Below are 16,142 nucleotides of genomic sequence, written 5' to 3'. Positions count from 1 at the left end.
TAAGAGCAGCTGCCACTGACCCTATAGGTTACCATGGCAACGTTTTAGAGACTTTGGACCTAACCAGCCAGCACTAAGATTATCAGAGACAATGTTAGCATTCTTCTAAAAGAAATTGGAAAGGGATACTTCATTGAATATTAAACCTTTTTTTTTGAAGAGGGGACACAAAAGAGAAAAATTTCCTACACATTGATTCAAAAGTGTGCAGCAAACATTCAAATGAAAAAAAAAAATCCCAGTGTGATTACACGTACTTTTTAAAGATTACAAGATGTTTTACAGTTTTCATGTTTAAGTGTTGTGGCATGAAAAAAAACCCACACTGAAACACAAGATTTATCCTTTATTTATATAAACTTTGACAATATTGTTTGGTAAAAATTTGCTAGATAACATCTTTATTCAGATAGTTTTGCAGGATTAACAAACATTACACATTACAGATCGACCATCATTAATTATACAACGTTTTTGAAATGGCAAAGCCAACATTGATGATAAGTCACCACTTGCTAACATCTTTGATTGGCCATTGTTGTTGTTTAGCCAACACTTTTGCTCATTAAGCATCGTTTTTGAGTAATATTTGTGTTGTATTGAATCAGTTTAGCTCAAAAATAAAATGATCCAATGAAATCAAAAGTAGGTTTGATAGGCCAGAAGATATCCATCATTGTACATGTAGATCTGCCGTTTGATGGGGTTGTAGCTCAGACTAGCCACTCCTTTGGCTACCTTCTCCAGTGGCAGAGCAAGAGAGTTGTCCTCTTTACCAGTAGCTGTGTCAAACGCGTAGAATACTTCCTCTCTGTAATCGTTCACATAGCGAGTGGCGTACATCACACCACACACCATGAAAGCATTGCTTACCGCCTTCTTGAAAAGCCTCGTCTCCCAGGTCTGTGTCACGGTGAGGGTCTGAGCTTCGCCATCCCAAACTAACCTGCTCACTACCAGATTACCATGGTTGCTGAGAGTGGTGTAGATCACCCACAGCCCGGTTTCATCGGCCTCCACATCCACATCGCTATGCGGGCGGCAGTCATAGTAACAATATGGAAACTTGTTTTTGATCCCAACACCAGTACCTGGAAGGGTCGCCCGCTTGACAGACATGGTCTTCAGGTCATAGCGGCAGACGTCGGCAGAGCCGTAGCAGTGATAGTACAGAGCTTCACCATACAGGACACCGCTTGGACCCTCGACGGCATCAGCATGATTGAAGGATGGGGCAAGGGTGTAGTCCTTATGGTTGACAGATGCCATGAAATCTTCATAGGTTTGGTAAACACGGAGGGTGTTACCATAGATGTGGCTGTTGAGCAGAGTTTGAACCCAGTAGCTGTCCTTCTCTCCCTCTGCGTCCATCTTTGCCTGTCTGCCCCATGATCCAGAGATGTAGCTCTTACCATAGGGACTGGTACTGGTTGTGACAGGTTCACTGATGTTGGTAATTAGACCCTTCATGCAGTACCTGTGCTGGCCTGAAACGGGGAAAAAGTGCCTTGAGTACAGATTACACTTTCAATATTTCATTAGGTGTTTCTCACAGGACTGGTATGATTATTATATTTTGCAATGCAGTGCATCTGTTGATGCCAAACACTAGTTAAGTGTTTGGCATCAACACTTAATGACTTCATTCAAAAAAATGAAGTCAGGTAGGCCAGAATTAAAAATGGTGGATGGTGTACCTACTGTTTACACTGAACATGTCGTAATTGATTAATACAACAACTTACCTTTAAAGTCTTTGGGAATTGTCTTGCAGGACTCCACGCTGTTCTTCAGGTAGCGGAGATTTTCTTTTACGGTCTTTAGATTAATAGTGTCTGAGACTTGCATCTTTTCTACATCTTTACGCAGTTTACCCACCTAGCAAACAAACATAAACACACATCCCCTCAGAACGGTAAACATTTATGAGAATCCATATTTTTCTGCACTTTGTTGTACCTCTGTGGAAAGTTTCTGAGTCTGCGTGTTGTTCAGCTGGGTGTGGACTGCACTGAGTCCGATCTCTAGCTGGCTGAGTTCTTGACCCAGCAGGCGCAGAGACAGTGCGGTGTACAGGCCCTGGTGGCGAAGGTACTGAAAGGGCTGAAGACGGGCTGTCACATTTTCAACTTGAGCCTGAATCTGAGGAAGACGAGTGGTGGAGAGCAACACCTGAGGAGAAACAGAAATAGAAACTCAGTGTTATATATATATATATACAGGTATATATATATATACCTGTATATATACAGGTATATATACAGGTATATATATACAGACAAGATTTTATTCATAGATGCTAACATCATAGCCTGGCAATTTTGTGTGAAGCTACATATGTTCCACTGAAAAATAAAGAAAATGTAATCCAGTATCCATTTCCTTAAAAATAATCCAAGTGATTTGAATAGTCAAAGAGGATTTTCATATTTAAGCTTTATTTAGCCACATTATACCTACATGGGGGGCAGATGGAAGGAAGAATAAAACCCTGAACAACAATCAGAAAGAGTCTGATGTAAAGGACTAATGAAAATGCGGTTTGGCATTATTGTTGGGTTGTGGGCTTATTGGGCACAGAAATCAATTTTACATTTAATATATATATTTTTTATTCAGTTTATTCTGTGTCATTCTGTCATGAACATTTCAATCAATCAATCAATCAATCAGCTTTATTGTCAATTCCTCTTACATGTCCAGACATACAAGGGAATCGAAATATCCCACAGTGATACAAGACAGGGCGTTACTAACATTGAGTAACAATAAAAGACACAGTCTAACTAAAATTATCCTAAACAATTAATAAATAGATGTACAATAACTAGACATATAGCGTAAAAAGTTTTACAACTGAGAATGTATATGTTTATATATAAGTATATGGAGATATACAGATAAAAAAAAGTGGCAGAAGTGCAGAGTTTAAATGCCGAATTTGCCCTCTATGTTAGGATAATAATTCCACTTTTTACTGCTTATTGAAGAAGTAAAAATACAACAAAATAAGTGCAGTTTAATGTTTTCAATCTATCAACCTCATGTCATATAACTTTCTCAGCACAGTTTTTAATAATCCTTTACTGTGTAATGTATAAACGATAGTCTGGGAATGCAAGTATCATTATTAATTGACATGTATTTAAGCAATAAACATGATGTCTTTTCATAAAATCCAAATAATTTAATGGAAAATATCAGTGACAGCAGTTTTACTTTGTACCTGTTCCTGCAGACTGCTCAGAGATCCCTCACAGGTTTTAACCTGCAGCAGCACAGCTTCGTACTTTAGCACCGGGAAGGACCACATGGTGGAGTTCACCTCACAATGGCAGGAGCCGTCTTTACTCCGGCCGAGCACACTTTGGGCATCTCCACCTTTCTGCAGTTACACACAAAAACAATGCAGTATACAGAACACTGGTAAAAAGCTGGATTAACAAAAGGAAACAAGAATAGATTTAAAACTCACTAGGGATGTTAGCAGAAGAAGGAGAAATGGCAGCATCTTCACGGCAGGACACCTTAATGCCAAATATCTCCCCTTTCTCTCCCTTCACTGAAATACTACGACCAAACCCTCTGATGATTCACAAATCTGTCACCACAGAAAGCTTTCACATCCACATGAAACCCCACAAAAGATGGGAAACTATAAAGTTTCACAACAAATATGGTTGACTCAGGAGTCGCCCATTCCCCTTTTTAATGCAAGAGTTATTGTTTCATGTTTTTGGAACACACATTGTTTCGCCCTGAAAAACAAAATCACTTCCTCCCTCTCAACTCAGCAACATGTCATTGAACCAGCAACACTGAGCTGAATAGAATGATGACATCCATCCATTTCTGCAGTTTACTACATTTTTATATTATTTCAAACAAATCTCTTATGCCAGCGGTCTCAAACTCAGCGGAGCTTCAGGGTGCCCGATGGGAGGCAGAATATGACTTTAGGGCAGTGGTGCCCAAAGTCGGTCCTCAAGGGCCGGCATCCTGCATGTTTTAGTTCTCTCCCTGGTAGCACCAACAACCTTTTCAGGTTCATCAGCATGTCAATGTTCTTCTTAGGCCTTCTAACGAGCCATCATTTGATCCAGGTGCGTTAAACCAGAGAGAACTAAAATAGGATGCCCGCCTTTGGGTACCCCTGCTTTAGGGTTTCAAGCCTTTCTGCAGTTCCAAGTCTGATGAGAGCTGGAGAAGGTGGGCTCTCTCTCCTGTTGATATGGTGTATGTAGAACTATACAAAATGGTGCCCCAGTAAATTATATAGTAGGCTGCTCCAGTAATTGTTCAAAACTTTACAAGACCGACTAATTTTAGTGACATAGTGGGTATAAAATGTTGTGCTACATGACTTTATTTTCACTCTTACATTTAACTTTATAACACACAAAATTACAAGTGGGTCGTCCATATTGTATCCAAGTGTATTCTCAACCCATCCTCACTCCCAACTCATATTGACGCATCGGACGGTCCGTCCTCGTCACAGGGTATTGACGCACAGGGCACCCCTTTCGCGTCAATATGTGACGCGAGGGGTTTTACCCTATGCCTTACTGTAATTTTTGCCCTAAACCTAACCAAATCGTCGGGTTTTGAAGGTTCGGCAGCGGTTGCAAGAACCCTTTGCGTCAATAATTCCACGTAAAACATGTGACCTACCCAAGTTGTCACATATTGACTCGAAGAGGGTACCCTTCGCGTCAATATGTGACGCATGGTCAGAAATTGTCACAACTCATATACTCCTCAGTATGACAAGTCGGGAGTGAGAATGTGTTGGTATTCTGGGTAAAGATTGTCACCAGCTGTCCACCAACGTCATCATCAGTCACTTGGCGAACTGTGCCAATTGACACAGTTTGCCAAGAGCATTTTTACGGACTAAGTTAACATGAGTTGAGCTCCATGGAGCGGCAAAGTGAAAAGGATGGAAAAAAGAGAGGAAGGAAAAACCAAAAACTGGAAGCATATTTTGTTCTCGTCTTGGAGATGGATTTTTGTTGGCAGCAATTCAGACCCACCAAAACTGCCAGCCCAGCGAAGGAGCCGGACTAGTTACAGATAGCAACTCTGACATTATTCACAAAGTGTGAGTTAACTGTAGTCTGATTGTAAACTGTATCAACCCAGCCGCATAGCTTACATCCCCTTTTCTCTCTGTCGGTGGTACAGCAGTGATGTCAGGGACTGAAGGCTGAGTTATAGTCGCTTTCAACAGTTCGGGTTGAGCGTTTTTGAGCCATGACAGCAGTATGGCTTTTATAGTTAAGGTTTAAATTGGAGCCGAATGGAAGAACATCTTCCAGATGTTTCTGTTCTCTTGATTTGTTGTACTTCATGACAGATGGATTTCAGAATGACATAGTCGCTCTCCGTAGTGGTGAAACTTGTAAGCTCCACTTTCTGTGTCATTAGCCCCGGCCCCCTGGCCCGACTCTGACTTGTTCCGCTAGTGCTCAAACTGATATAGCAGACCTAAGAGCCTGAGTCCTGTACTTTTTAGATTTGTTCCTTGACTTACACACTTGAATTAAATGTCTTGTTAGCATGCAGTCGAGCTTTACAGCATGCTGCTAATGAGCTAATATTGGAGCCAGGTGTGCTGAAGCAGAGAGCCATCTAAATGTTGTCCTCGAGGACAAGTTTGAACAAAACACATTTTATTTGTACTGCAGTATTAGATCATTTTTTCTAAATCAAGTGTTATAATCCATTGCTTGTTCAAAGGTGATGTTTGTCTTCTATGCAGATGACAAAAATCATCTTTTCCAGCAGTTCATAATCAATAAAATGATTAAAACTAGAGACAACATAATGTCATTTGTCAATTATTTAGCTAGAAACTGCCATCCTTTATAGATTGTTTCTTTTAAAAATTATATACAAGTAATAATAACACCAACAAAAAAGCAAAGTGTAATAAAAAATATAATGGATATAGCTTGACTCCAAGTCTAAATAATTTTACATTGATTATGTCCTTTTCTACAAACTGCCAACAACAAACAAATTAAAACAATAACAATATTAGGCTTTCTTTTTTTGTGTAAAACTTATTTATTATTATTTCAGCATCCTTTCTGAACCCCTAAAAGTAAGACTATGTGCTAATGTGTTTACAACAATAGCAAGTGAAAACAATATGTAAACTGGTATTATTTTAGAGCAGAGAGAGGAAACAGAACCACCCTTGCTAATGAAGAAGCTCTTCTGTGCAAACTATGAAATTTTTCAAATCACAACTTCACTTTACATTTTAAAACGTTTAAAAATTGTGTATGCCATCAAACAATATACTGCATAAACCCATGTCTGAGGTAAAATGTTAATTGTTAAGCCTCTGCATGTCAACCTATGATTTTCCTCTTTATTTATTTCAATTTAAGAGGCATTGAGGATATAAAATTTTCCCCAGAAAAGGAAATTGTAGCTAGTTTTACAACAGCTGTGGCTGACTCAGGAGTCACTCATTTCCTGTTTCTTTAATGCAAAAGATATTATTTCCATCACGTTAATATATGTGGTAGTTTTACTTCACGAAAAGAAAATCACTTCTTCTTTCATTAATGAGGGACAGCTGGCTCCAACAACAAATATCTTTTCTATAAATAATGTTTTTTGATATAAATGTTCAATCAAATGAGATTTTCAATTTTGATTCTTTCTGCTGTTTCACATTAATTTAAGACCCAATATTTTGCATTACATCTTGATTTTATTCTGGAGTTACAATTGAAGAGATTTAGCTTTCATAAATTGATATGATGTGAAAAACCTGAATGGAAATGACTGCAAAACCTTGACAGATTTCACATGGAATTGAAATTGCAAAACAACTAAAACTATGGAGTTTCACAACAAATATTGGCGCCTAAGGACTCTCTCATTTCCCTTTTTTTTCATGATTGTTATTGTTTGACTTCTTATAACATTTCAGCTCTAAAGTTGCCCTGTAAAAGAACATGTCAAAAATATTCTTAATCCTTTCTTTTCCATTTCAAAACAAAATCCCTGAGGTTTTATAGATATTAATACAGAATCTTGTTCCATTCACAGCAATGATGCATCAGTAACTAAAATTTTAAGCATCCATCTACAAATGCCTTGCAGTATCTTCCACTAAATTTTCACTTATGGGTTACTTTGTGTCAGCGTTAAATACAAAAATAATAAAACTGAAGAACAAAGTAATAATGACTGTTTGGTTGTAGCATGGACATTTTTTAATGGTATTTATTTATTGAAAACTTTTCAATGACTCATTCTGTATATTGGTCAACATACTGAAGGTGATTAGCAACTTCATTGTTTATTGTACCAACTTGGAAGGTGTTGTGGAAAACAAAAAGTAGAGAAATAATAATAAATTTTATAAAGGAAGACAAATGTCATAAACTCAATCAAAGTAAAATAAAATGTAACTTGAGAACATTTTTGCATCATTGTGCATTTTCTAAGTGGATTTTGAGCAACAGGAGTTTTTCCCAGGCATTAAAGTTTTTCCACACTAACTGATTAGGCAATGCATATATCAGGCTTGAACAACTCTTGTTTTTGTAAAATCCGTCCACCCAGAAGCAATGACCTTGTATATTGTACCCATCTCTGTGTGTTTCTTCAACAGGTGGAACGAAGAAATCCCACTTTTCTGCAATCCCAACCGCAGAGAGGAAGTGAAACCCTGCAAGCATGCAAATCCACCGACTCACATACAGGAACGTGTGGGAGTGTTCATGAAAGAGTAGCTGGTGCTGCAGCGAGGCAGTTTGATTTGTTCTCTGATGCATCATGAAGCTGCTTGCCGTCCTTCCATTGTGGGCCCTGTTCACTGTCACCCAGCAGGTAAGAAGGTTATTAATGGTATTTATTTCTAGATATCAATTATTTGCTCATTTCTCTCTGCTTGTAATGTGTCGTTATTTCAGAAAGCACCGTCAGATGACTGTCGGTGTGAGCTGATAAGCTCAGAGAAACAATTTCCCTACGACAAGCTAAAAGCAGCACAGGATGCCGCTTTAGGCTGCACAAACACCATCACTCCAAAGAAGGTAGGCCAGTCTCCTCATTTTCAGATGGACTTACTGTGCGTTTACATCCGTGCACTGCTTGATTACTTACTGCTCCGACAGAGTGCTGCCTTAGACAGCCTGCTGCTGGGCCTGAGTCGACGCCTGCCCCAGCTGGAGCAGGACGTAGCGATGCTGGAAAAGGAGGATGATGGACAGCTGTTCGGAGTCCTGAGTCTGCACGTCATCGAGAACGAGCTCGCAGAGATCCAGCAGATGATTGATAAGCTCAACAGAACCACCACAGAGAGCGACCACCTCAGTGAAAACGTAGCTCAGCAGGTAAATTCATAACCCTTCAGTAGTTTTAGTGCTTTGTCTTTAAATGAATCACTACTCCAACACTTACAGTATCTCATCAATGTCGCCACATTTAGAGAAATTTAAATATATTAACAGGGCATCAACAATTCCAAATCATTAATTGACATTCATTGGGTTTTTGTTTGTTTTTTTTTAGTTGGAGAATGTAAAGGAAGAGATGGAGGAGCTGGAAAAATTTGACACCATGCAGGTGGTGAAGAGACAACAAGCCAACCAGCGACTGAAGAGAGACCTGGACCAGTGCAGAAACAATGAAGTTATCCCCACTATCCAACCTGCTCAGCCAATTGGTGGTAAGTTCTAAACCTCTGAATGCAACAACCTATCACATAAGCTCAACAGAACCACAGAAAATGGTTGTTTGGATCATAAATAGGTCATTTAAAGGAAGTTTCCTGCTGATGAAAATTGGGAATTGTTGAAACTGTGAAAATATACAGTATTGCTTGATATCTTCCTAGATGTTTTGATTTCACATTCTCCTAGGCACCTGTCGTCTCGTCAACATCACCGGACCAAGGGTCCACACAGCTGGAGAGTATCCCGGTTCGTACAAGTATGGAGCCTGGGGTCGGGATCCCAAACCAGAGCCGGGGAAGGAGAGCTGGCATTGGAGGGTGATGTTGACGTCCAGCAACAGATACGCTCATTACGTCCGTCTCTACTCCAGCCTGAGCTCTCTCATTGTTGGTATCAGTGTTCCAGGTAAGAGCCTGAACCCCCGCAGGCTTGATTACATCTGTATTTCTCTGACTAAAAATAACTCAAACTGTCAAGTAAAAACTATCAATTTGTGTGGGATTATCTTCAGAAGAGAACTGATTGCTTGAATATTTCATGTCTAGGTCGACCGATTATAGAAAATGTCACTTAGAGGGTAATTTTTAAAAATCGCCTTTATGTTAATTCAAACTGAGTGCTTTACGCCTTCTTTGTCCTTAGGAAATGTTCAGATCCATCCGTCTAACCCGACCACCAACACCATCCAGGGGCCGAATGTGGTTCTGTATGCAGGGGCCTTGTACTACAACTGCTACAACAAAGATGCAGTTTGTCGATTCAACCTCACCTCCAAAGGTGTGACCTCCTTGGATTTACCCAAAGGAACCAGGTTGGTGCTTAACTCTTATTGAAGTTGTGAATGTAAGAATAAAATCCAGAAAATGACAACATACTCCAAACAATTCTAAGAGCTTCTATGAACAGCTGATGAAACTGATGGCGACTGTGAAAATCTGTCAATATCAATGATGACAGAGAAAAATTGAAGAAAAATCGCGCATCCATCCAACTGGATGCAGCACCACAGAAAATGATGTCGTAGGTATGCTGGGTCAATCGGATACTCTGTAGTGCTGCCAGAGAATGACACCACAAACATAGACTGGCACAACGTTTATTTGTGAGGGTGAAATAAACATCACTCTCTCTTCATGCGGGGAAGAGAGAGTGATGGAGCTTTGCCGTCATTGTTGTTTAAAAGAGGAAGCGGTGTGTGCAGCCACACGGAAACACAAAACCAGCTTCCTGAAATTTATCCACACTGGAACCTTTTCTCAAAAATGATTATTTCTGGGCTCCCAAGATGCCGATTCACTGTTGATGCACAGAAACATTTTGCGGACACACATAAAATGCTCTCTGTGTGGATGGGACCTGAAAGCCACAGCAGAATTTCAGTAGTTTTATGTAATATGCTATGTTAATGAGAGTGAGTGAAAGACAATAATGGCTAGATATAACTAAATAACCTTCAGAAAAAAATGCTGCACTTGATCAAACTCTGACTTTAAGCTATAACAGGCATAATCTCAAATATTTTTCATCATGATTTATAAATGTTTTCAACTTGTTGTATTCAAACAACTGTCCAAAACTAAAACACTGCTCTGTGATCACCTCTGCTTGTTTACCAGGTACAACTCAAAGGGTGATTTCTGCCACCTTGAAGAGTGCTATCCGTTCACGGACCTGGACCTGGCCACAGACGAGTCGGGTGTCTGGGTGGTCTACACCACCACCCAGGACCACGGGAACCTGGTTCTATCGAAGGTGGAGGAGAGTGAGCCGCCGAAGCTCAGCAGAACCTGGCGGACTTCAGTCTACAAGCGAAGCGTGACCAACACCTTCATGGCCTGTGGCGTCCTCTATGCTACACGTTTTGTCAGCAAAAACACAGAGGAGATCTTTTATTCTTTTGATACGATGACAGGAAAGGAGAATTTCAAAGTTGGCATCTTCATAAATAAGGTGTCTTCTGACATTCTGTCCTTGAACTACAGTCCAGTGGACCAGATGTTGCATGTGTACAGTGATGCCCAAATGCTCTCTTACAAGGTTTTGTTTCAAATGAGGTAAAAGCAGCAGTAATGCTGAATAAGTGCCAGAAAGCACTGCGCTAATCTGAAAATTCATCTTCTTTATGTCTTAAAAAATGTTTTCTTTTTAAAAGTGACCTTCCTTCTGCTTTCCAGTTTCATCAACTAATGTCATCTCCTTAATGTCTGATTTATTTGAAATGAAAACAGAACTTTTCTTGTCATAGCCTGTAATCTCAGCCAGAAATTATCTGAGAGGGTAAATGACATTTAGTCAAAATTATCACACTTTATATTATTAGATTTAGAGCTAGATCTGGGATGCCAGGACCATTTTCTGTCCTCAAGATGATTTTTACAGTCAGTTGATGCAGGTTGACAAAGTGTCCAAATAATTTTCACTCCTGAAATCCTTCTCAAGAAAAGAAATATCAGATTGAAAGGGTCTGAATAAAAATCTACAGCAAACTGTTGGCAATTTTTTTTTTTTGAAAACCATCTCCCATCTTTATTAGTCTTGAGTTTTGCCCAACTTAGTACTGATCTATCACATAAAATCCCAATGAAATCTAATTAAATATTTGGTAAAATCCTGAGAAAATGCATAAAGGATCAATACTGTTAGATGTTTCCTAGGTGGCGCTGCTGGGTGTGAGTGAGCTCCATAACAGCTGGTAGTTGCAGTTCTTCAAGCTTTATCTAAAAGCAAATGAAGAAAAAAAATGTGACAACTTCTGCAATTCTGACACTTAGTCTTTATTTCTTGTTACTTGACCAGTACATGGACAGAGACAGCTAAGTTTGTATTTATATAGTATATATATTAAAATTTTACATTACACATCTGAATGACAACGAAGCAGGTAAGAGTCTTTCTACTGTTGTGAATAGAAACAAGCTAACAGGGAAGACTCCCACAATATGAAACAAACAAGAAAAAAAAAGACCTTATTGCTTCATACAAATCAATATTAATGGCAGTAAGTAGAAGCATAAGAGTAGTAGTAACACGTTTATCAAGATCATTATACCAAGATGAGGTTACACCCTACAGTTAACTATAAAAATGCAGGGGAGAGAAACAGAAATGTGTTTTCTCACGTTACAGTAGTGTTAGTGTTTGGTAATGGTAACCTGCTCTAGAAATAAAAAGTATCTACACGAGCGAGGAGGCCTAAACAAACCGATCCAGTGAGTAGCTGACAGGGAGCCATGGACTTTTCTGTTGAAAGACCTTCAAAGAAGAAGGCGGAGGAAGGATCTGCTGTTTTCATGTTCAGGGTTAAATGTTAAGAGGTGTGGGGGCACAGAGAAGAAGTGCAAACCGTGGTGAGATTGAGGTGTAGGATGACAATACCGTACAGCACTTCAAAAAAGGGACAAGATACATTCAGGAGCCCCCCAGGCAGTGTGGGTCGAAGTTGTGTGGGAGGAAACCAGAGTGTAAGAAGGCAGAAAATAGTTTTTTATGAAGAGAAGAAACACTGAAACATGACTGAACACGAACTCCGCTACATGCAGTCTCGATTTGTTTGAAAATTCACTCGCAAGGGTGATCAGATCTCGTAATCCGCTTTCAACTTATGTTACATTTTTTTAATATAACCACAACAGTTAATCTCTCATGCGTCAACAGATTCACATTCTTTTCCGTTAACATTCATTCAACTGTTTTTCAGGGCAGCATCTCTCTCTGCTCTGCTTTAGCCACCACTCTCTGCACGCTCCCTGTCGCCCCCTGGTGCTCCAGAACAGTTACTACAACACTCTTGAAAAGTGACTTCAGTTGATAGCCCTTTAGGGTGCGGCTGGGCTTGCCTGTGAGAGCCGGGGCACCTTGTGATTTTTTTTTTTTTTTAGGGAGGGGGGTATTTTTTTTTTATTTTTAAGATGGCTGGGGGTTGCCCTACATTCCGAGCTTGGAGCCCAAATGGCGCCAAAAAAGCCCCGCCTCTGGCAGGCCGCCTCAAGGGAACGCACACCTCAGTATTTGGAAGCTACGCCCCTTCCTAAAGGGGACGGAAATGCTTTGTTTCATTTAAAAAAAGAAAAAGAAAAACGGAAGTCAGTCACAGGTGATGTGAGAGTACATGAATACTGGACGTTAATGCAGCTAAATACAAACCCGGGGAGCACCATGTTTAGTCTCAGTAAAGATGGCCAGAGTTCACAGAGGACAGCACGTGCCTTAGTCACAAACTACTCTTGCTGTACGACTAAAAGCGCTAAACTAGTGAGATTATGAGTAAACACCAAATCACTCACTGGCCATGGAGCGATGAGCTTGTGTACATTTTGTGTTTTTCTTTGGCACAGTCTCATCACAAAGCCCAGCCCACACAGCTCTCCTTTCAGTAAATGGGCGAAAATGTGCGCTTGTGTGTCGAAAGTGGAAAGTGTGAGGGTGCAGCTTTGGTATATCCATGCAACAGGGCTGGGCGCTGTAAGGGAAATTCTCGGGTGCCTCGACTCCCCAAACCTGTTCTGGTTTGGCTTCTGGTCAGAGTGTGATTGTCACGTCGGAGACCGCAAACAGCCGATACTGCCAGAACTGCGTTGGTGCAGAAGAGCCTCAGATCCACGATGGGTGTCGCATTTATGACTCTAAACATCCATCTAATCAGCCTAACGAAAACGTTTCTATTTTTACGTACTACTCAAATAGGAATGCACCAAGATTTACACACACATGCAAATATGCGTTTAACATTTCTAAGCTATCATTTTGTTGTGGATTGTCTTTAACGTGAAGTGACCTACACACACCTTAAAGCTGCACGCAGTAAATCCCACTAATACAGAACGTTTCAGCTAAAGCAGTCATGTTCACCAGCCCGGCCTTACAAATGCAAGAAAGAAGGAGATTTTCCTAAATGATTTCACTAAGAGAGTAGAGAGGCAGGCTCTTCCTTATTTTCTTTAATTCTAACAACTATAAAACACAAAAGAGAAGAAATGTGGTCCAGCTTTTTGATAGAGGTAGTAGTTTTAAATCTAACCCGCCCCCAAAAAACAAGATTATCCTACGTCTATGCATTAAACCACTTACTCCTAGTCATTATATGATTTTTATGAAACTGGTTACATAAAGAAAAAGTGTGTCAAAGTAGGCCAATGAGCTTTGGCAGATTCATTTGTAGAACAAAGATAAAGGGAATATCTAATTTTGATGCTTTTATCAAACAGGTGGAAAGAAAATTGTTTTTTTTTTAACAAATCATTGTCTTTCAAGATAAATCTAATCTCTGGTTGACTGACTGATGTAACTTTCCTTTCAAAAAGGCAGAGAAGTAGTTTGAAAGATCTGAAAACTATTCCCTACAGTTATATAGGGAATATAAAAATATTCTACTCATTTTATAGAACTAACAATATTCTTTAAAAACAACTAAACTTTCTAAAATCTGAGGTATTTCATCGTAGGATGAACAAATAATACAGACATGATAATTAAGCATCTTTTCATCCTGTTTTGGTTCAGTATGACCACTAATCTAACATAAAATGTATAAACTTTTACAGATGAGTTTAACTCTAAACAAACAGCTTAAACAATAAAAAATACTTTTTATACATAAAAATTTCGTACAAGAAAATGTAGTTTCAACCGTCACCATACTGCAGTGATAAACATGCAACACAGAACTGCAACCATCCTAGAAATGATCATAATGTTTTTACTTTTCCTGTAACTTGAAAAATGCACATCCTTCAGAAACTGCATGCCTGATTTGAAACCACGCAGCTCCAGATTGTCATCTTGCATAAAAATCACCCTTACTCCAAACGCATCAGCTCTCTGCATCTATTTAAACTGATGGGAGTTTAATTTCCAGGATCACAGGTGAGAAAAGTTGCCTCCACTTTATTTTCAATGGAAACGTAAATCTACAGAGCCAGGCTGGGGAAGATGGCAACATCTAATTGTCCTATCTTAAAATTAAACTCAGACCAAGTGCAGCTATGCTTCAGTGTGCTTCTAACTAGGCTCTAAAATAAGCTAACACATCATGTCTAACACATCATGCTACGATAAGACCACGTGATGAAACCTGCCCCACTCTGGACGCACCTTTTTTGTTCCCATCGGCTCTCTTATGGCAGGAGATCAGCTTCCTCATAAGCATTTCAGAGAGAGATGCTGCCAATTTCTCACAAATAACACAAACTACTTTCCAAAATCCACATGCATTTATCTATTTTCATTTTTTTACCTTTGTGGCACCCCCAAAAAGTTCTGCTTTCCTTCTCATTTTTGCCTTCGAAACAAACAGGAGCTTTTAAATTACATATCGGTGTGTGGGTAACCAGTAGTTTGTCGGGGTGCACGTGTGTGTGTCTTTTCTTGGGGGGGGGGGAAGGAAGGGAATTAGAGGGGTGCAGGCAAATTAAATGAGGAACACTTAGCAAACACAAGAATGACACTTCAAGAGCAAAACCAGCAGTTTAAATCCTTAAGTGTGGGGTGAAAGGGGTTTGGGGTGGCTAGTCAAAGGTCTGCCGGATGTGTTAAAAGCAGTATAGATGGTATTTTACAGTGACAAGGGGAAGAAGATGGCAGACAAAGATGAAGACAGCGAGAGAGAGAAAGCCGCCAGCTGACACTCATCAAGCCTTATTTTTGATCCTCTTCTTCCCTCTCCACCCGCCACTACCCCTCTTCCTCCCTTTTCTCTGTGGCTCCTCAGCAGGACACCTCCATGGTCTGGGAGACCGCACCGACACCCTCGCCGCTGTCGGAGTTGGTGCAGGCGCGAGAGCGGGACCCCTCCACGGAGCCGGCGCTGGTCAGGGAGGCTGTCCTGGAGCGGGCCAGGCGGGTCATGCTGGCAGAGGGCACTGAGAGGAGGAAGAGGAGAAGAAGAGGCAGTTGGATTTTTGGAAAGAGCCCCCACACCTCCAAAAAAAAAAAAAACAACACAACGTAATGAGGTAATGTCAGGGAGATGTAGGGAGGACATGCTAATGCGAATAACTGAAGATTATACCTCTTTTTCAGCTGACTGGCTTGTAAAGCAGCCATTAAAAAAATTGGGCTGGTAAAAAAGCTGCTAATGTGTCAGCAGAGAGACACAGTGTTGGCACCATGCATGTTATTCTCAGGTTACGATACACAAATAAATCCATCCATCCATCCATCCATCCATCCATCCATCCATCCATCCATCCATCCATCCATCCATCCATCCATCCATCCATCCATCCATCCATCCATCCATCCATCTTCTAACACCCTTGTCCCTAGTGGGGTCGGGATGTGCTGGTGCCGTTCTCCAGCTAACGTTCTGGGCGAGAGGCGGGGTCACCTGGACAGGTTGCCAGTCTGTCGCAGAGAAGAGCTACAGTATATTTTAAATAAATTTATTCAGTTCATCTATTTTATTAAGTAAATCCCATGGCTACATCATTTCTGAAATTA

At 40.2% G+C, this 16,142-nt stretch overlaps 3 protein-coding genes across 8 annotated transcripts in view; 1 reads left to right on the top strand and 2 right to left on the bottom strand.

Moving 5' to 3' along the window:
• Nucleotides 1-333: 333 nt before the first annotated feature.
• On the bottom strand, nucleotides 334-3,600 carry LOC102226209 (olfactomedin-like). The gene is made up of 5 exons (XM_005796369.3): nucleotides 3,476-3,600; nucleotides 3,227-3,385; nucleotides 1,960-2,172; nucleotides 1,746-1,878; nucleotides 334-1,487 (listed from the first exon to the last, which is right to left on the bottom strand). Exons 1-5 carry the CDS (start codon nucleotides 3,509-3,511, stop codon nucleotides 640-642), a joined length of 1,389 nt encoding a protein of 462 aa, XP_005796426.1. The 5' UTR covers nucleotides 3,512-3,600; the 3' UTR covers nucleotides 334-639.
• A 4,145-nt stretch (nucleotides 3,601-7,745) lies between these two features.
• Nucleotides 7,746-11,191, top strand: LOC102225948 (olfactomedin-4-like). Its single transcript, XM_005796368.3, has 7 exons — nucleotides 7,746-7,857; nucleotides 7,941-8,063; nucleotides 8,145-8,363; nucleotides 8,542-8,698; nucleotides 8,892-9,110; nucleotides 9,348-9,516; nucleotides 10,322-11,191. The coding sequence occupies exons 1-7, from the start codon at nucleotides 7,804-7,806 to the stop codon at nucleotides 10,761-10,763; spliced, it is 1,383 nt and encodes a 460-aa protein (XP_005796425.1). The 5' UTR covers nucleotides 7,746-7,803; the 3' UTR covers nucleotides 10,764-11,191.
• Nucleotides 11,192-11,458: 267 nt separating this feature from the next.
• Nucleotides 11,459-16,142, bottom strand: part of ndrg4 (NDRG family member 4) — a 63,144-nt gene continuing 58,460 nt past the window's right edge. For all 6 annotated transcript variants that reach the window (XM_023353040.1, XM_014473945.2, XM_014473951.2 and 3 more), the window contains one exon: nucleotides 11,459-15,562. In XM_023353040.1, the coding sequence (XP_023208808.1) occupies nucleotides 15,408-15,562 (155 nt within the window). In that variant the 3' untranslated portion in view covers nucleotides 11,459-15,407. The remainder of the gene's footprint in view (nucleotides 15,563-16,142) is intronic.

The sequence above is a fragment of the Xiphophorus maculatus genome, chromosome 2, assembly GCF_002775205.1.
Source record: "Xiphophorus maculatus strain JP 163 A chromosome 2, X_maculatus-5.0-male, whole genome shotgun sequence".
NCBI classification, from domain to species: Eukaryota; Metazoa; Chordata; class Actinopteri; order Cyprinodontiformes; family Poeciliidae; genus Xiphophorus; species Xiphophorus maculatus.
Note: the sequence above shows the minus strand (reverse complement) of the source record. Positions and strands in the feature narration are given on the sequence as shown.